This window comes from Poecilia reticulata, chromosome 21, assembly GCF_904066995.2.
Source record: "Poecilia reticulata chromosome 21, P_reticulata-male-v2, whole genome shotgun sequence".
Taxonomy (NCBI): Eukaryota; Metazoa; Chordata; class Actinopteri; order Cyprinodontiformes; family Poeciliidae; genus Poecilia; species Poecilia reticulata.
The window spans coordinates 930506-951229 of record NC_088850.1 but is presented as its reverse complement, the minus strand read 5'-3'; the positions used below and the strand labels follow the sequence as shown (position 1 = coordinate 951229).

Below are 20724 nucleotides of genomic sequence, written 5' to 3'. Positions count from 1 at the left end.
GCACTGAGTGCCGCACTGTCACGGAAGAGTGTCAAAATAAAACGCATCCGGTTATCCACACACCAAGCACACCACTCGCTGTGCTAGCTGCTAACCTCATGTACATTAGCAAGCCGAGCCGGCCAGAGGCAGAAGCAAATTCTGAGGCTGTTTTACTGTGAACAGTTTTGATGTTTAAAACCTGTCAGTTTAAAATCATATGAATGGAAAAGCAAAACATAAAAGTAATTTATTTTTGAAAAAACAAACAAATCACTATTGTCCTTTCTGGTTTAGATTTCTTGTTGTATAAAGAGGAATGGCTCTGTTCTAGGGAGCTGATTGTGTGAAGAAGAATGAAGATATCTCTTTGCATTCTGTCAGAGGCTTATAGTTTTGCTGCAACACAGACCGCTACAGGAGAGCCCCATTAGTGAGTACTCATGAGCTCTTAGACGGTAGAAAAACCTCCTTACCATCACCCTAATTTTTATCTCCTAGTCAGAACAAACTGACTCTTGTTAATATTATAAAAATAATTCACACCTAAATTTACCAGGGGTTTGAATATTTTGTAGCTAATAAAAAGTATTCACACCCTTTGCACCTTTAGCAGCGATCACTGCCTGGGTGTCTCTGCTAGCTTAGTTCACCTGATTTAATTCTTCAGGCTCAGTCAGGTTGGATGGGCAGCTGCAGAATGATGCTGCCACCACCGTGCTTCATAAGCTAGTGTCACAAAGCTCTGCTATGAAGGCTGGAGGTTTTCTCCATACATACTGTAGGAGTTTGGATGAAAAGCTTCTGATTTGAACAAGGATTTAGTTTCTGCAACACCCAGCTAGTCTCCATCTAACTGTTTATTTTTTAATTTAATCTTTATTTAATTAGGTGAGTTATTAAAAACACATTCTTATTTACAATAAATGGTTTCTGGATGATTCTACTACTTCCATAGAAAAGCATATACCAGCAATTTAAATAAATTATTTTTGAAGTACTTATTTTAATTGTATGCAAATTATTATTATTATTATTATTATTATTATTATTATTATTATTATTATTATTATTATTATTGGCATTTTCTGACTTCCATATAAAACCTGGAAACAATCACTGGTTCCAGCTCCCAGAAATAATATTACCAATAGTGATAATAATAAAATGTATTACTTTAATTATATTAGTGTTTTAAAGGTTTTAAAATTATTATTTTTTTAATTTTGTCAGAATCTTTGCTTAGTATGATTATTGATTATTAATAAGGATTTATTTGGCTTCACAGCGAGTTCACGTGACCAGGGAGCCCTTTTGACCCGTTCTCTCGCGAGACGTGACGCGGTCTTCGCGAGATCACGTCTGCAGCAGCAAATCGGCTCCTGAAGACAATCTGCTCGTTTCTGCGGTAAGAGGCTGATTAAGCCGGCGCGTGCGCGACAAGTGCTGGCCGAACGCGTGTGCGGGGCTCGGGGCACGTGCTCGCGCGCCTGTGTTTGCACGGTGTCGCTGATGGGGACGTGCGTGTGTGTGTGTGTGTGTGTGTGTGTGTGTGTGTGTGTGTGTGTGGAGGAGAGCGGGATGGATGGATGGAAACTGCAGCCTGACGGGCGCGACGCGGCGTGCACGCGCGCCGGCTGTGCTTGACGACCACCCTCGATCTTCATTCTGCTCCTCTTCCTCTGCGCGTGTGCGCTGTGGCATCCTGCGGGTGACCTTCAGTCGGAGGTCACATGTCCAGCTGGTCAGGGGTTTTGGAGGTGGGCGGGGCCACCTGCCGTGGACAGGTGCGCTCAGGCTCTGCGCGTGCACGTTTCGCCTCAAATACCCAGCAGCAGACACGCGAGGTGTGTGCTCAGGTGTGTGTTCACAAACACAGGGAAGAGAGGGACAACAGAGGCCGGGAACCTCAGGAAGCTGCCCGTTACCATGGTAACGGATGCTGGAAACCATCCAGAGGCGATGCAAAGAAATCTGAGGCCCGAGATAAGTTAATCTGTTGGCCCTTCAAAATAAAACTCAAGTTTTCTCAGGTTTTAGAGGACAGATCATTTTGATGGAGGGTTCTGCAGGAGAGTCGGGTGTTTTAAAGAACCGTCTGGTACCGGAGCTTTTCCCCAGTGATCCCAGTTTTCCCAGTGTTCCCAGTCTGGGTGGGACGCCCTCAGGCAGCAGCTCACTTCTGTCCACCATGTTTGGCTGCTAAACTGGTTAAAAGAGACATTTAATTTAACAATACTGGTTAAATTTAATTACAATTTGAATTTGGTTTAAAATAAAACACTAATCCAGACTAGAAGATATGGATTTATATTTATTTATTTATTACAACCATAAAAATATTACCTTTCTGCAGATTTTTTTTTAGACAAATGTATATCTGTAACTTCATCTTAGTGGAGTCACAGACAGAAAGTTATGATTATTTCTGTTAAAAATCAACTTTTTCAGGGCAGCAGTTACACCAAAAAGTGTCTTTTTTAATAATTAGCAGTTAATAACTATGTAATCAAATGTTTTCGTTTATTTATTGACGTTTCCATGAAACCAACACTGGACGACCCAGACATCAGTAATTGGGATTTATTGCCACAATAAAAATCACATTTTTTAAAATCCTGAATTTTTCTTGATGATCCAGATTTCCATCACAGAACAAAGTGTGAATTTAAGAACCATAATAAATAAATTATGATTAAAAAGACAGAAATAAGGTTTTATAAATACATTTTATCTCCTTTTAAGTTTTAAGAATTTGACTGAAATTTAAAGCTGAAATTTCATAAAATATTCAATACAAAAAATTAAATGCTTCCATAACTGATGTCATCAAAGTGTCGTTATGCTGTGGATCTCCAGCAGCAGTCAGTGTTCCAACGTGTCTGAGGAGGCCTCTGACTGAAGACTGCTGCTTTGTGAAGGTCACATGACCACGATGACATGCTAACAGATAGCAGAGATGATGGTCAAGGCTAGCTCTGCTAATCCAGCTCCTTTGCTTTTGCTGCTCTTTCAATCTGCCGGGCTGTTTGGTGGAGAGGAGCTGGAGTAGGGGAGACGATCCTCTGGGATTTGGGGTCAAAGTTCAGGTAACATTTGAGCTTTTGAGTTGCAAATCAGTCATAAACCTCGTTACCATGGTTACGGATCATTGCAGCTGTCAGAAAGTAAAACAGTGAGAGCTGAAAGTGTGAGGTTCTGTTTGGGTCGTCTCGATCGGGTTATGACCCGACTCTAGCATGGTTCTGACCCGGTTCTGAGCCTGTCTGAACCCCGGGTTCTGACCCGGTTCTGACCCGGTTCTGAGCCTGTCTGAACCCAGGGTTCTGACCCGGTTCTGAGCCTGTCTGAACCCAGGGTTCTGTCCCGGTTCTGACCCGGTTCTGAGCCTGTCTGAACCCAGGGTTCTGACCCGGTTCTGACCCGGTTCTGAGCCTGTCTGAACCCAGGGTTCTGACCCGGTTCTGACCCGGTTCTGAGCCTGTCTGAACACAGGGTTCTGACCCGGTTCTGACCCGGTTCTGAGCCTGTCTGAACCCAGGCTTCTGTCCCGGTTCTGACCCGGTTCTGAGCCTGTCTGAACCCCGGGTTCTGACCCGGTTCTGACCCGGTTCTGCGTTCCAGGCGGGCCATGGAGGTGTCGTCCCACAGCCTCTTCCTGCTGCAGCAGCTCAACGTGCAGAGAGAGTTCGGCTTCCTGTGCGATTGCACCGTTGCCATCGGTAACGTGTACTTCAAGGCGCACCGGGCCGTGCTGGCCGCCTTCTCCAACTACTTCAAGATGATCTTCATCCACCAGTCCAGGTAAAACACCTGAGGATGTTCAGCTCAGAAAACCACAAAAACTCTGAGGAGCAGAAGAAGAAACTCTGGATCATTAATATGATGGTAAATTATTGACTCAGGAGTTTTAATCGATTTCAGATCCATCGATAAGGATCAGATGATCCTGACTGTTCATATGATCTTGATTAGGATCAGCTGGAAGTATTTATGTTCAGTTCATCTGGATCTGAATTAATCTGGTCTAAACTGTTTATCAAAACTTTTCAGAATTAGATTTATTAATTTTGATAATCTGATCCTAATCTGGTTTAGATCATTTAGATGTTTTACTTGTTGATCCCAGTTTAGTTCTACTAGTTTTGGACTAGATTTGTTTTCTAATCTTTATTTAGATCTGTTAATCTTAATTAACTTTAATCTTAATTTGATCAGCATGTTCTAATCTGGCTCATTAATCCTGACTGAATCCAGATCATTTTAATCTTGATTTGTTTATTTGTTTACATGTTTATTTTTAATTTGTATTTAAACCAGTTTATACTGATTGGGGTTAGTTAATCTCAGTTAATCCTGATGATCAGAGTTTATGTTTATCAGCTAATAATGCTAATTGTTAGTGTATTTTGATGTAAACATGTGATTATTCAGGTTTATTTAATCCAGATGATCTCAGATTTTAGTTGATGTATTGTTTTAGATCCTGCGGTGACCTCTGACCTCCTGCCTCCTCAGTGAATGTATAAAGATCCAGCCCACCGACATCCAGCCGGACGTCTTCAGCTACCTGCTGCACATCATGTACACCGGGATGTGTCCCAAGCAGCCGGTGGACCAGAGCCGGCTGCAGGACGGCATCAAGTTCCTGCACGCCTACCAGCTGTGCCGCAAGCCGGGCGACTCCGCCGCCGATGCCGCCGCCGACGGCGTCCGCATGTCCAACCTGTACGGCATCCAGATCTCCTCCCAGCTGGCCAGCAAAGACACGCCGGGCGTCCCCAAGGCCGCCGCGGCGTCCCGGGCGGCCCCCGAGCCGCGGTCCCAGCTGGCCCTTGCCGTGGGACTGGACGCCGTCCCACAGGACCACCAGCAGGCGGCCCTGCGCAACATCTGCTCCGTGACGTCGGCGGACGACTCAGACGTCTCCGGCCGCATCAAGCAGGAACGGGTGGAGGAGGAGGACGGCGAGGCGGAGGACGAGGGTCCGCAGGGCGGCAGCCCGCTGTTCAAAGGGCGCCCCCTGCTGCTGCAGTGCCCGCGCTGCGGGGAGCGCTGCTCCTCGCCGGAGGACCTGAGGGAGCACCTGTTCAGCCACGCCCTGGACCCCGCACGCCTCATGGACGGGCTGCCGCCGCCGCCGGGCGCCGACGAGCCGCTGCCGGCAGCCGCAGAGCCGCTGGACGCCGGCTGCCTGGAGGAGGCGCTGCGGCAAAGCCAGGTGCTCGCCAACCAGCTGGCGGCGGAGCTGAGGCGGAGCCGCGGCGACGGTGACGGCGGCACAAGCCCCGCCCCCACCGTGCTCCACTCCCGCAAGCGGAAGATCGCCTGCGCCGTCTGCAGCCTGCGCTTCTCCCACAAGAGCCAGCTACAGGAACACATGTACAGCCACACCGGCAAGCCGGGCCGCTTCCACCGCTACAACCGCCTCTGCAGCCAGCTCTTCCAGGGCTCCGCCCACTTCTGCGACGCCGCCGGCGAGCCGGGCGGAGGGGGCGGGGCCTCGGCCGCGCTCTGCGAGGACGCTAACCGGGACACGCAGGACAACGGCAGCTCCTGCTACTCGCTGGACTCCGAGGTGTCCCAGGAGAGCGTGGACGGCGTTCCCGTCGAGTGATGATGATGTCATAATCGAGGACTGTGTACCTGTGCAGGTGTGTGTGTGTGTGTGTGTGTGTGTGTGTGTGTGTGTGTGTGTGTGTGTGAGTGAGTGAGTGAGTGAGTGAGTGAGTGAGTGAGTGAGTGAATGTGGGTAAACCAGTCATTCTCTCAGTTTCTCTCTGGTTTGTGTTGAACTTTGTGGAATGCTCCAGCTGATGATGATGATGATGATGATGATGATGATGATGATGACGTCATCCTCATGCTGGAAGAGCGTCCGGTTGTGAGGAAGAGGATGCTGGGCCGCAGCTCTTCATCAGCAGACAGCCGTGCCTTGATGACCGACGGCCGCCTGGCAGCGCCAAGCTTCGTGACAATCTGCAGCTTTCTGACCAATCAACTCCTCGATCTGGTCCTGGTGGAAAGAAAGTACACCCCGCCTTACCGGAGCCACCATCAGTTCTGACAGCAGAATTTAGTAGGGAAACATTTCACATATGTGAAAACAACACAGTAAAAGTACACTAAAGATTGTCACACTGGCGTCATCTTGTTGTTCATGCTGCAATGCATCCTGGGTAGATGACATGTGCTGAGCTAGGTGCTATGAAGCTAGCTTCAGCCAGACAGAACAGAAACATCGAGTAATGTTCAAGCCCTTCAATTTGAACTGGAGCGTTAGCTTTAGCTAATGGTGTTAGCTCTAGTTAATGATGCTAACTGTGGCTATTGTTGCTGTCTCTAGCTAAATGTGTTAAATCTAGCTACCAACATTAGCTAGAGCTAATTCAAATAGCTATAACTAATGGTTTTAGCGCTAGGTAAAAACCAGAGCCAGAACCAAAGCTCTGATTATTAGCCAGAGCTAATAGCCAGAGCTTTAGCTAATCATGGTAGCTCCTGCTCATGGTCTTAGCTTTAGCTAAGCAGTAAACCAAAGGCTGGTCATGCTAGCTTGTTCTCAGACATTTTCTCTTCCTTAGCTTCTTATGTTTTGTTTTGCATAAGCTTCTCTGTATCCTGTAGGTTTTGGTGAAGTTCGGTCCAAACTGGGTTGTCAACGGAAACATGAATGAAGGCGATTCAATGGCCTAGTCAAAGTCCAGAGAGAGATTGGACCAGAATTCAAGGCATATATTTTATGGGGTGTACTTACTTTTCACCAGAGCTAGATCAGTCAGATGTTTACAGGCTCAAATCATCTCATCTGTGTTTTGGTTCTGCTGCCATGACGATGTTTTATTTTCATTTTTTTGAAAGTTTGCGGCCTGGGATCAGTTTCTGTTTCAGAGATCTGATTGGAGTCAGAGTCAGAATCAATCAGGTGTGTTGATTAATAATCAATAATCCCGTTCAGATTAGCTGTAAAATCAGAAAAAAAAAATTCAGAATGCTCCTTTAAAGCTCTCTGCTGCTGCTGGGGTCAGAGGTCACATGACCAGGATGCTTCAGCCGAGGCGTCACTGAACGCGTGACTGTCGTCTTTCTCTCCGTGTGTCGCCATGACAACAAGAAGTTCGGTGTCGACGTGTTTTTGTACACGTTTTGTTTTTCATTGATGGAAATGTTTTGTAAATAAATGTCCTTTTTCCACCAATCACGTCGCAGATCTTTAATTCGGAGTTCTCCCTCGTCCAATCGATGAGTCGATTACTCAGGAGCTTCTTTAGTCGAAAATAAATTAACTATTTTAATGGATATGAGCTAAAAATGTGATTTATTTTGAATAAAATGACCCAAAACGACAGTGGACCTCTGGGTGCACTGGCAGGTTCAGACCAGCAGGGGGCAGCAGAGGAATGAGAAAAGTATTTGACATTCCATGCAGAATTATTAATATGACTAAAACTTATATTGTATTTATATATATATACAAACACATAATCACCTAGTCATATTGTTGTGCATAAATCAATGAAATAATTCAGTGGTTTATTCACCAAAACAAGCTGGTCAACTCAAGGTGATAAATTAAAAACATTAATTAGGATTTTGTTTGCATCTGGGAAGAAGTTCAGAACTATTCCAGGTAAATTCCCAACTGTTACAGGAGAATTAAAGGAGAAAACAATTCAATTGTTAGAGGAATAAGACAACATTCAAAACAGAAACTACTCAATGACTCAGAATTAAACTATTATTTGTCTCTGATTTTTCATCATATGTAGTTAAATTTCAGTACATTTATGTTCCCATCAGCTCATCGGAAAACATGAAAACTTGAATCTTTTTCACTCAGATGTAACAGAAATTAACTCCTTTTTATCCTGTTTTGACTTTTTCTGATGTAAAATCATCAACATTACCTTTGTTACCTGCAGGTGGCGCTGATCAGTTCCCACCTGTCCGCAGGTGAAACCAGCGTGTTGAAACAAAGTCCAGGTTTGCCTCCACTTCCCAGAATGCCGTTCGGTCCGGACTGATTGGTCGCCGCGCTGTTGCTTAGGGACAGATGAGGGTATTTCTGCTCTCCATCTCTATAGAAACAAAAGCTGCTGCTCTTCTTCTTCACACCTTTAAAAATAGACGTAATCAGGAGGATGAAGACCTGCTGCACATCGATCACTGATCATTGATTACTGATCAGAGAAGCAGCTGAAGGGTTTATTTCCTGTGCGACAGGAAGTCGGAGAAACACGAGGAACAACTGGATCCACTTCAGCTGCAGATTGTCGCTGAAAGACGTTCCGCTGCTTTTAGAAATGAAAACATTTCATCTTCATCCGCATTAATCTGATGATTAGCATAACAAAAACACCCCGCGCTGCGTTCAGGGACAGATCGATCAGGAATGATTATTTATTAGATTTTAAGAAATTAACTAGTGCACCACATTTCAACATTTATAATAAAGTAATAAATGAAAGGAAACATAAAAATACTCGTTTAGTAACTGAGAGACAAACTGGGAATGAAACTGAACAAAATAACTTAACTGGGATTTTAAAACCATTAAACTCCATTATTATTATTATTATTATTATTATTATTATTATTATTATTATTATTATTATTATTATTATTATTATTATTATTATTATTATTATTATTATTATTATTATTATTATTATTATTATTATTATTATTATTATTATTATTATTATTATTATTCAGCCCCTCTGACTGTCCTCTTCTTCTTTATAAAACATATTAATTTTAGTCAGAGAACATCAGTTTTCTGGACTTTGACTAGGCCATTTTAACCCATAAAGCTGCTTTGATCTAACCATCCCTGCATGTTTAACCCCAGTCTCTTTTCTGAAGGTTTTCTTCCAATTTAGTTTCATCCATCTTCCCATCAACTCTGCCCAGCCTCCCTCAGCATGATGCTGCCACCACCGTGCTTCACGGTGTGTTCAGAAAAACCAGCTTGTTTCAGTTTTGGTTCCATCTGAACAGAGGAATTTCTTCCAGGGGTTTCCTGAGTCCCTCAGGGCTTCTGGTGAACTGGAAACACGAATCCTGGCCTTTTCCTCTCCTCCATGTCCCGGTCCGTGTCCATGTCCTGGTCCATCTCCTGGCAGGTCGTCCATCATGTCTCCATGTCTCTCTGAGACGCTCAGAGCCTCAGATGTTGTAGAACCAGAACCTGCTGCTGCCTCCATGTTGCTATTTTAATCATTTTCCTTTTCTCTCTCTCTGCTGTCACATAAAATGCTTTAAATCTCGTCCCTCTGCCTACATGCATGTATGTAGCCTCTCTCTCTCTCCCTGTGTGTGTGTGTGTGTGTGAGAGAGTGTGTGTGAGAGTGTGTGTGTGTTTGTTGTTTTTTTGAGACTTTCTGATGAAACCTGACAGAAATTCGTTAAAAGAAATAAAATCCTCGCCCCCCTGAGGCGATGTCACTTCCTCCAGTGCTGCTGTCAGCTTAGTGAGCAGCAGAGTGGTGTGAAACGCCAATCAGTGCAGTTGCCATGGAGACCGCGGCGGCGATGCAGCAGCCTCAGCATCATCAGCTGAGGATGAGGAGGAAAGACGAGCTCGGCGCTTCAGTCGGAGAAACGGATCGGATCAGCCGGACGGACCCAGGTGAGGCTCTGCTTTATTCCCCTCTGATCGCTCTGCATGCCCGATGACGTCATCGTGCGAGTGTGATGACGTCATCAAGGTGCACAGAGTTTCAGATTTAAAGAAGGAACAGAAACGGCTCTTAGGGAAACTTTGATGGGTCAGCAGGTTCTGATCCGGTTTTATTCGGATGTCGACATTTGAAGCGTTTTTAATTTTTCCTCTTTATTCCTCAGATTTACAGAGAAAATAATAAAGTTTGATAAAGTTTGGTTAAATTTCCTTTTCCATTTTCCTCCCTTATAATTGACCTAAATGTAATAAAATCTGCTTTGGACGTGGAAACATTTTTAAATCGGTCACCTTTGATTTAACATTATTTTTTAAAAAAATTTGATTTATTTATTTTATATGTGACTCTAAAAATCACATCTTATTAGATTCAAGTTAAGAAAAAACATTTTCAGAGAGGAAACGACTTGGTGAGACGGATGTTTTTTTTCCAGAATATATTTAAAGAATATTCCGTCTAAATTTGCTCCAGTTGCCGACGGTCATCGGAAATGATTTTGAAAACCAGTTCAACTTATAAAACTTCATAAGAAAACAGTTCATGTAACCTGTGTCACTCAGTATATTCAGAAACTCTGACTGTAGACGTTTTATTTAATCTAATTTTGATGAAAATGCTGATTATATATATGTGTGTGTCTGCTCAGACAGTTGTAACTTTTCAATATGTTTGTACTTCGTTGTTCAAGACAGTCTTGGAAAAAATACGTGAAGGAGTTTTTCTCCTGCTGAAATAGAGGATAAATAACATGAAATATAAATTATGGTGTCGTCTGCATACAGTCAAATCTTACAGTAAAAACAGATTAAACTGTGATATTCAAAGCTAATTTTCATTATTTAAATATAAATATCATTATCTAAATATGAACATCTGGAGTTTTTTTACTTGTGCTCTGAATTAAATTTAAACTTTGAAGCTTTTAGAGCCTCTGAATGAGTTTACTTTACCTTTATTTGTTTGAATATTCACTTTTATTTTTCCCTGAATTAAATAGCTACTTAATTTAAGCAGAAAATGTCTTAATAAGTTTAGGTCATGATTGATTGTGTAAAAATTAACAGGCTAAACTAAATTCAACTTACATTCAATCAGTCTCAAACTCAAAATGTTTCAAAAATCAAACATCCATTTTTAAGGATGAATCTTGAAAGATATTTTTATAATTACATTTATGTTAAATGTTTGCTGTTAATTTACATTGAAATGGTTCAGTTAAAGTCCATTAAGTTACTGGTTCAATAAGCCCCGCCCCTTAAATGCTGATTGGTCAGCCTCGCTGTTAGAAAATGATGTGATTGGTTGTTTTGTGATGACTAATGAACATAAGCTGAAATGGGAAATCTTCATCAACAAAGAAAGAAATGAAAGAAATGCAGTTAAAATCACATGAATGTTTGTTATGTCATCCTCCTGCTACCACTTCCTGTCATCTTCTTCATCATTTCCTGCAGTAGTAAAATCTGGTTGTTGATCATGTGACTCGTGTGAAGTAAAAAGTCTTTCCATTACATTCATTTCAACGCAGCCAAAAAAACACTTCATCCTTGTGCAAAAACTTTATATAATAAAAGTTTTTTTTAGGTTGGCGTGTTTCCATGAGTGAATTTATTTTCTGAATATCAAATTCTACAATTTTAAAGTTAATAGAAATGCAGATAAAAATGCAAAGAATTAGTGTGAAAGTAACTGATGCAGAAAAATCATGACAGCTGGAATCGGTTTGGTTTCCTGTTTCTCAGTTTTTATAGAGTTGCTGTTAATCTGTTAATCGTTTTCAAGTTGCTGCTTCCAGTTGCCGAGCGGCGTTGACTCTCTGAGTGACTGTGAGTCTCGGTTTAATATCTGCCGCCGCCTCGTCGCTCATAAATCACCATGAGAGTCTCTGGTTGTTTGTCTGCAGCTTCCCAGGAGTTTAATCACAGCAGCTGATGGTTCATCTCAGCTAACGGCGACGCCTGGAGCCAGAGGGAGATCCAACATGGCCGCCGAGGACGGAGAGCGAGGAGGACTGAGGAGGAAGCCGACGGGGCCGGCGAGGCTCCTGCTGGGAAGAACCAGAACCAGGAGCACCGGAGAGGAAACCAAACCAGAACCAGCCGGAAGCGGGGAGGAAGCGTCGGCTGTGAGCGACGACCAGGCAGCCTGCAGGGGGCGCCAGAGAGCTGCAGGGAAAAGGAGACGCAGGTGGTGGAGCGGCGTGTCCTCAGCAGTGGGCTGCATCAGGAGACAGGAGGGCGGTGAGGCGAGTCCACCAGAGGGGGCGCTGCAGAGGCAGGAGGACGGTGAGGCGAGTCCACCAGAGGGGGCGCTGCAGAGGCAGGAGGACGGTGAGGCGAGTCCACCAGAGGGGGCGCTGCAGAGGCAGGAGGACGGTGAGGCGAGTCCACCAGAGGGGGCGCTGCAGAGGCAGGAGGGCGGTGAGGCGAGTCCACCAGAGGGGGCGCTGCAGAGACAGGAGGGCGGTGAGGCGAGTCCACCAGAGGGGGCGCTGCAGAGACAGGAGGGCGGTGAGGCGAGTCCACCAGAGGGGGCGCTGCAGAGGCAGGAGGGCGGTGAGGCGAGTCCACCAGAGGGGGCGCTGCAGAGGCATGAAGAGCCGAGGAAGATGAGGAACGTTTTGAGGAGATTCGTTCCGCTAAGGAAGAAATCTTCTCCTTGGTTCCGGACTAAACTGCAGAAGTTCTTCATCAGAGCGGGAAGGAGACGATTCGTCCCACCGGGACACGAAGAGGACGCGGTGCCAGAATCAGAACCGTGTGCCTCCAGGCTTGCCGAGATTCCTGAAGGTCCTTCACAGGTCCAGATGTTCCACCACCAGGGAGCGCGTTTACCTGAAGAACCGGAACCCGCAGCAGAGATGGCGGACCCTGAAGATGGACCGGTGCCAGTCCAAACTGCTCATATAAACCAGGTTCTGGTGCGGGACGTGTCCTCAGAGGAGGACGAGGTTCTGTTTGACTCAGAACTGGTTGTGGACCTCCATGACCAGCCCACGTTCCCCCCAGAGGACAAAACGGTCCAGATGTCTGTCCCGCCCCAACCGTCCACCAACGGACCGTCCATCCGGATCCAGCTCTGTCCTCCGGATGACTCCGCCCAGGAGGAAGAGGAGGAGGAGGAAGGCTGGGTGGGCGTGGCCTCCGCAGAGAGCCACCTCCTCCACCTGATCTGCTCCGACCCGAGCGAGCGGCAGCTGCTGCAGGCGGCGCGGTCGCTGGTCAGAGCCGCCATGACCGCCGCCGTGGATCAGCTGACCCGAGAGCAGCGGGGCAGCGGAGGCTCCGCCCACCTGGAGCCGCCGGGCGCCAGGTGACGGTCTGAGACGGCAGGAACGATCAGAGCAGTGCTGGCAAATACCTAGCTTAGCGTTAGCATTAGCTTTACTGAAACAAACACCTGTATAGATAACAACCTGTTCATGCTGTAGCCTCATAATAACGACCACATGAATGTTTCTCCACCTGAACGCTGCATCATAACCGACCTCTGCTAAGCTAGCAGCTGCATTTCAGCGACACTTCCTGATGGGAATATCAAAATAAAAGCGCTTCCTGTTCTGATCATCTTACGATGTTGTCATTTATACTTTAAATTTAAACATTCTTAACAGGAAAAGGCTTAAAGTAAGTTAAAAACAAATGATAAAACCGAGCAGATGAAAGTTTAAAAAGTAAAAAAAAAATAAAGCTGAAATCTGCTGTTTCAGGAGAAACAGTCTGCCAGGCTTTAGGTAACATACTGACTACTGGTATCTACACCAGAAAACCACATCAGCTGTTGGTTTCTGACAGGATGAATGGATCTGAATCTCAGCTCTGAGGTTTAGTTGTTTTATTGACTGTAAACATTTTTATCATAATTTATGGTTAAACATATTTTATCTGCAGGTTGAAAAGTTTCAAGATGAAACAAAAATATAAAAAATGGATCCAAGCTGCAGATCAGCAGCTGGAGCTTCACTTCATCCTGAGCTGCAGAAAAACAACAAAAGAAACTTTAACATCAAACAGGCTGGAATCAAATAAATGAATTATAATAAAACACGTATTGATCTGGGCTGAATCTGGTTCTCATCTCGGTTTGAGCTGCAGGAAAACAGACGAGTGGAAACTAAACAGAATATTTAAAGTTTTTTTTAAAGGAAAAAACTAAAGTCAGAACATGAAGGATTTTATTTACCTGTCAGATTTTCACCTGAGCGACTGAGACCTGAGGAGGAACCGCTGAGCGCTTTGGACCGTGTTCTGAAATGTTCAGACATGAAGAAACTCTACGAAAATATTCAACATATACAAAATATATATAAAAAAACAAACCAGGAGACAGAAAAATACTGATTTATGTGTAAATATTATTCAACCAGGAAACGATGAGCTGCAGAAATTATAATTATTATATAAATTATAATTATTTAGGAAAAATTTAATAAATTCTAATTATTTATAATCTAAATCTGTTTAAATCTGTTGGACTGAATCAGGATGAAATGATTTAACTGGGAATTTAATTTTAATTTAATCAGACTGGATTAAACATTTAATTTAATTTGAATTATTAATAATAACATGCATGTATATATCAATAATAAATACAGAGTCAAACTTACAAAATTGTTACGATAAAAAATTATTAATTATGAACCCAAAAATAATGAATATAATTATTGATAATTAATTATTATGAATAAACATTTATCCAGTAAGATCAATTTCTATAATTGTATGTAAATAATATCATTATTTTGTATTTAATTATTATTCAAATTAAACAAATTGAATGTGATTTAATTTAAATGTAATATATTCATATTTTCTGATTTATGCTGTAAAATTTGAATTTCTGTGAGAAAATGACATTAAATTTGACTGAATCAGAAATAAAATGTTCTTACTGATGTATCCAATGTATTTTATTGTGATAATTGTTCATTATTATAAATTAAATGTGGTTATTAATATTAACCTCCATCAGCATGGCCACCGTCATCGGCCCCACCCCTCCAGGAACCGGCGTTATGAATCCTGCTCTCTGATTGGCCGAGGCGTAGTGAACGTCACCAACCACCCGTTTCCCGCTGGCTTTGGTCTCATCTGGAAGAGGTCAAAGGTCAGGCTGCTGTTCCCGCCACAGAGCTGCACAGGAAGTGGATCTACTGAACCTGGAAGGTGATTGATCCCGCAGTCGATCACCACGGCGCCGACCTTCAGCCACTCCCCCCTCACCATCTCTGCTCGGCCCGCTCCCACCACCAGGATGTCGGCCCGGCCCACCTGCACAGGGCGGGGCGGGGGCGGGGTCAGGGCCGGCCGCAGACAGTCTGTCAGCGGTCAGTCTGTGACTCACCTGCTCAGGTAGGTCTTGGGTCTTGGAGTGGCAGGTGGTCACGGTGGCGTGACGCCACAGCAGCAGGTCGTGCATCGGAGCGCCGACGATCTTACTGCGACCGATGACGACGGCGTGTTTACCTGCCACTGACACGCCTGAAACAGGAAGTTCATGTGTGACATCACGGGAGGAAAGAGATTAAAGATGGCTTCCCTGAAGTCATGTGACACAATAAAACCTCTTTAAAAGACAGGAAGTGGAGAAAAAACATTCTTATCAGATGTAATGTGAATAAATAACAAAGCTTTATTATTATTATTATTATTATTATTATTATTATTATTATTAGGCCCGAGCAGCTAAGCGCTGCGAAGGCCTATTGTAATCGTGCTGTAATTATTATTATTATTATTATTATTATTATTATTATTATTGTGTGTTTTAAGAAAAGCAGAAGATCTATAAGGGGAAGATCTACCTGGTGGACTGGGATGTAAAGTTCAAGAACATCTGAGTTTAAATCTGAACTGCTTGCAAAAACAGAGTTTTAAAGTGGTCTAGTCAAAGCCCAGAATAAATCTGACTGAGATGTTGTAGAAAATCTATAAACAGGTCGTTCATGTTGATAAATGTGTCCAATGTGTCTGAGTTGAATAAATTCTGCAAAGCAGAGGGTCAGACTTCCTCCACTGTGATGCTAAAGACTCGTTAGCATCCATCATGCTAACGATATATATTTAGCCGCAAAGAAGAAACATCCAGTTATCAGGTTTAGGGTGTGAATATGTTTCCTCAGAGTTGGATTGGAGTTTCTTCACTTAAAAACATTTTCATTTGAAATCATCATTTTGTTTTCTGTCAGGTTGTCAGTTTGTCTCTTTTCTTCATTAGCCTGACTGAGTGTGTGCGTGGCGCCACCTGTCTGCCGGATGAGCTCCATGCAGCCGTTGGGGGTGCAGGGGATGAAGCAGTCGCTCAGATCGCCTCGAGACAACTTTCCTGCGTTGATGCAGCTCAGCCTGCAGGGACAGGAAACAGCCAGCGCTCGTTAACCAATTAACCTGAAACCCCGTGTGATTGGTCGATCCGGTCTAAGTCTAAGTCTTATGTATTGCATAAGGAGGGCGGGGTCAATGGAAGAGGGTCCAGTGGAGCTGCAGATGAGTGAGGTCAGAACCAGGTCAGAACCGGGCCAGAACCGACCCGTCCACGTCCTTGTCGGGGGAGACGGCGTTGGTGATGAGCTCGGTGTCCATCTTGTGGGCGGAGTCTAGAGGCAGCTGGACGATCAGGCCGTGGACCGCCGGGTTCTGGTTGACCGCCATGATGCTCTGCAGAACCTGCAGGGCGACAGGAAATCGTCACCACCTCCTCACCGCTGGGGTCACCGACACGAGCGACCTCTGACCTCTTCCTGAGTCGCTGAGCTCGGCAGCCGGATGTGTTTGGCTTCGATTCCGATCTGCAGGGAAAAAAACGAAACTCTGTTTAGTAACATCCAGTTTAACATTTACAAGATTCTCAGGATAAAAGTCTAAGGCTCAAATATTCATAAAAGTCTCCAAAGTTTTCAGATATGAGATGATTTCCGTTTCTTTCCGTTTCTCACCGCAACCAGAATGATTTTACAGCAGCTCAGCGCCCTCTAGTGGGCGAGCAGGAGAACTTAAATATTAAAATACAGTGTAATATTCTCCTTTATTCCACTTTGAGTTTAGACTTAAACTTGTCAACAAATGTTTTAGTTAATCAGTTTAATCGACTAGTAACAAATAGAGCAACTTTTTTAAAAAGTCGAGTAACTTAAAAAACAAAACATTAGTGACAAAGACAACATTTTTCATTTTTACAAATAACCAACAAAAAACCTAGTTATTTTTTTTCCGCAGTCTCTCTCAGCTGTGACGTAGACTGCAGTACCACCGTTCCGCCCAAAGAGGGCAGCATTTTCAGGCAAAATATTATTGAATAAAAAAAAATTTACATGAAAATGTCAGGATTTGAGCAGAAACATGAAGATAGATCCTTTAAGGAACAATTTAGATATTTTATCAGTAAATAAAAGTTTATTTTGGGTTCAGTTTCTCCGAACCGAACCGTTTCTTCTCACTTCGGCTGCAGCTTTCAGTTTGGAGCTGATGTAGAGGTTGGAGTCATCTCTGTCACCCACCTGGAACACACACACACACACACACACACACACACACACACACACACACACACACACACACACACACACACACACACACACACACACACACACACACACACACACACACACACACACAGGTTAGTGATTAACCTGCAGCTGATCTTTGACTGAACCGCTGCAGGTTCTGGTCGGTCTAACCGGTTCGGCTCTGAGAACAGAACCAGCTGCTGTAAACCCAGCTGGTTCAGGCCCGTTCAGACCGGACCGGTTCTGTTTCTGGACCCAAACGTCTCACCTGCAGAACCACCAGACCGGGTCTGAACCCAGAGAACTGGTTCCTCATCTTCTCCACGTCGTTCTTCAGCCGCTCCCTCACCAACCTGCACACAGATCCAGGATCAGCCTCTGACCTACAGGTGGCGCTACAGTTGGGGGGAAGTGAACCCGACCCGAACCGAACTGAGCGGGCCGGACCGAACCGGCCTGTAGAACCAGCAGCCAGTGGCGCAACACATTATTCAGGTGGATGCGAAAACATAAATCGCCCCCCCCCCCCCAAGGAAGGTTGAAGGAGCGTGGAAAACATGCGATTTTTTTTATCTATCCAACTGATCAGAGCTTCTAAAATAATCTGACAACATCTGGAAACGCAGATCACTGCAAACAGAGTCTGTCTGCATGTCGGTTCATCCCGCAGTCAGAGCCGCTGAATCAGCGGAACTTCCTGCTGCGCATCAGGGAGAAGCAGCAGCTGCTGAATTTAACTGCAATCAAAGCCGATCCATTTATAACAAGTTTAATTTATGATGTTAACATCAACTAGTAATTTAACTCATGCATGAAGCCGCTGTTCGAACTTTGTGCAACTTTTTGGTTGAAAGTGCCGGAAGATCGCCGCTCTGCTAAAAGTCCTGGATAATGTTTTTTTTTTCTGCATGATAAATTTCTGTCTAAGCGGGTTTCTGTAAATATTTGAAGTAATTATAGCTAATAAAGCCTGAAAGTTGCTGTGAACCATTTTCGACTAGTCGACGGGTATAACATCGAGGTTTACTTTTAAAAGTATTTCTCTGTCTTGGAATCGTGCTGCAGCTGCTGATTTAATGTGTTTGTTGATGTTTTTCTGCATCTCGGTGTCGTTTCACAGAAATTTACTTTAATCAAATGGAAGCAGAAAGTTTAGTAAACTTATATTTTACATTTGGTCCGCAGTTTAAAGCGCTTAAAGCAAAGCAGAGCAGGTTTCAGAGGAACAGTTGAGCTTAAAACAAAACTTTTCTTCCTGATTTACGGTTGTTGCTCCAATAACTTACTTGGACGTCTTGTTGCCGGAGATGACCGTTGCTAAGGAGCGCCGGCTTGCTTGGCAACCAGCAACGCTGAGGCGAAACGACCGGGATGCCAGAGACAACATGGCTGAAAGGATGAGAAAGAGAAACTCGATTAATCACCTGGAATCACTGAAGTCTGAGCTCAGCGCTGCTGGATGATCCAGGCTGAAGTTTATCAGTAAAGCTGCTCCCGTTTTTATATTTAATCAGGTTTTAACATTTTGACATTTTAATCATCAAACCCCATTGAAAATGTAAACCAGATGTTTTTAGCTGCATTCAAACTAAAAATAAAGTCAATCTGTTTCTGGATCAGTAAAGTAAAGAAACTTTGAAACGGATCTGCTGGGCTGAACCGGTTCGGACCAGAAGTTCAGAACCAAACCAAACCCTGTTCAGTTCAGCAGAAACTCGCTTCAGGTCTCTGACGTCAGAGCTCCAGATGCAAAGAAGCTGCAGAAAATGAATCAAAGTGACCGAATAAACGTCTGATGAACCAGATCAGGGTTGACCTTTTACTGCCTGATCAGAAACAAACTGAAAGTAAAACCTCAGATCTAACAGATCAGACTGAGAAGTTCTGATCCAAAAGAAGTTCGGTTCCTGCTGCAGATCAGGCTGCAGCTGCAGCCACGTTAGCTGGAAACTTCCCCAGAACGACAGACAGACAGACAGACAGACAGACAGACAGACAGACAGACAGACAGAAGCAGATTCTCACCTGGTCGCAGAGCAGAACTCAGCTCCAGATGTTTCTGCTCCGTCCAGTCTCTGCAACAGGGGGCGGGTCAGCAGCTGTATGGAAGACCAGCAGGGACAAAAATAATGCTGAGGTCAATTAACCAAATCTGTAAATTAAATAAAAAATTATTTAGAAAGAGAGAAGATTTAAAATATAATAAAGAAAATCGATCCATCCATCCATCCATCCATCCATCCATCCATCCATCCATCCATCCATCCATCCATCCATCCATCCATCCATCCATCCATCCATCCATCCATCCATCCATCCATCCATCCATCCATCCATCCATCCATCCATCCATCCATCCATCCATCCATCCAGACGTCTAACTGAAAAGAATAAAATTCAGATGAAATGCAGCATGTGGGGAACCATTTCTGTGGACATTTAATCAAATTTCCTCTTGATCCAAAGATCAAGTAAATTTATGTTTCTGTTTTTAATAAATTTTCACTCATTGTGATGGGAACCGGGGTTGTTGCTCTTTGTGGGGATTTTCTGTAGCCTGCTGCTTCCCTCATCATCCGGTGCCTAGAGGCTGCACTGTGATCAATCACCTAATCATCTGGAGTATATGAGGAGCGGGCTGCCAGCACTTCGATTCCTGAGTGTTTGCCAGTTGTGGCACTCTGCGCCCCTCTGATTCTGCTCTCTGAGATTATTTCTGGTAATATTTCCTTGTTGCGTCTCTCAGGTGTTTCCTGGTGGTTCCTTGGATTTTACCCACTGGTTGCCCGAGTCCCTCTGCACCTCTGGAACATTAGATTATGATTATTGTTTTTATGAATTTCTACAGACTTTGATAGAATTCCTTGGAAATATGTTTTAGAAAAATATTCTGCTGTTTTAAATTCAATAATGCTGCGACTATAAATAAAAAGTGAAGGTATAAAAATCTTCTGTTTACTCAGTGCCCAAAGTGGGTCCTGGAGGCCCGGCATCCTGCATGTTTTAGTTAGTTTAGTTGTTAGTTGTTTAGTTGTTACTCCCTGGTTGTAGTAACAACCTTTTCAGCAGGTCAATGTTCTCCTCAGGCCTCTAATGAGCCATTATTGGATCCAGGTGTGTTAAACCAGCGAGAGAATAAAACATGCAGGATGCCGGCCAGGACCGACTTTGGGCACCATTGGTTTTCACATTTTGGTTTACATCTCATCATCTTGCATTGACAGGGATTTAAATATTTAAATTTGTTTTTCAGCATTGTGTGTTTTTGACTTGTGGAAAGGCTCTAAATTGACTGAATGAAACAAAATACACATTAGAAAGGTTTCTACTGTAATCCATCAGATCCAGTTTACCATAAGAGATAAAAAGTTTAATTTACCTTCCATCTGAAACAATCAGGTTAAGATGAGATTCTGCTTTTATGAGGTGAATTGGAAGCAAAGAGGGACTCAAACTGAGCAAAACAAAAAAGACAATAAGAGTTTTTACAGTTTATTTTCTTTGCTAAAATTTGTTATTTTGACAGTAATGGGCTTCCATATAACTTTGTGTTTG

General features: G+C 43.8%; 2 protein-coding genes across 11 annotated transcripts; one reads left to right on the top strand and one right to left on the bottom strand.

The window, feature by feature from the left end:
* The first annotated feature begins 56 nt into the window (after window positions 1-56).
* On the top strand, window positions 57-7177 carry zbtb25 (zinc finger and BTB domain containing 25). 2 transcript variants are annotated; one of them, XM_081602306.1, is made up of 4 exons: window positions 57-412; window positions 1268-1387; window positions 3604-3783; window positions 4498-7177. In XM_081602306.1, exons 3-4 carry the CDS (start codon window positions 3611-3613, stop codon window positions 5594-5596), a joined length of 1272 nt encoding a protein of 423 aa, XP_081458432.1. In that variant the 5' UTR covers window positions 57-412; window positions 1268-1387; window positions 3604-3610; the 3' UTR covers window positions 5597-7177. The 2 variants fall into 2 exon arrangements, with proteins under 2 accessions (XP_081458432.1, XP_081458431.1); XM_081602305.1 differs by lacking the exon at window positions 57-412 and having other exon boundaries at window positions 1165-1387.
* A 4074-nt stretch (window positions 7178-11251) lies between these two features.
* Window positions 11252-19271, bottom strand: LOC103457130 (C-1-tetrahydrofolate synthase, cytoplasmic-like). Of its 9 annotated transcripts, none has more exons than XM_081602296.1 (12): window positions 19195-19271; window positions 18456-18558; window positions 17438-17522; window positions 17101-17160; window positions 16399-16452; window positions 16194-16330; window positions 15909-16009; window positions 15009-15145; window positions 14824-14935; window positions 14628-14755; window positions 13845-13935; window positions 11252-12243 (listed from the first exon to the last, which is right to left on the bottom strand). In XM_081602296.1, exons 2-12 carry the CDS (start codon window positions 18554-18556, stop codon window positions 11885-11887), a joined length of 1365 nt encoding a protein of 454 aa, XP_081458422.1. In that variant the 5' UTR covers window positions 18557-18558; window positions 19195-19271; the 3' UTR covers window positions 11252-11884. The 9 variants fall into 9 exon arrangements, with proteins under 9 accessions (XP_081458422.1, XP_081458423.1, XP_081458430.1 ...); XM_081602297.1 differs by having other exon boundaries at window positions 11252-12063; XM_081602304.1 differs by having other exon boundaries at window positions 11990-12063; window positions 13845-13909.
* Window positions 19272-20724: the final 1453 nt, after the last annotated feature.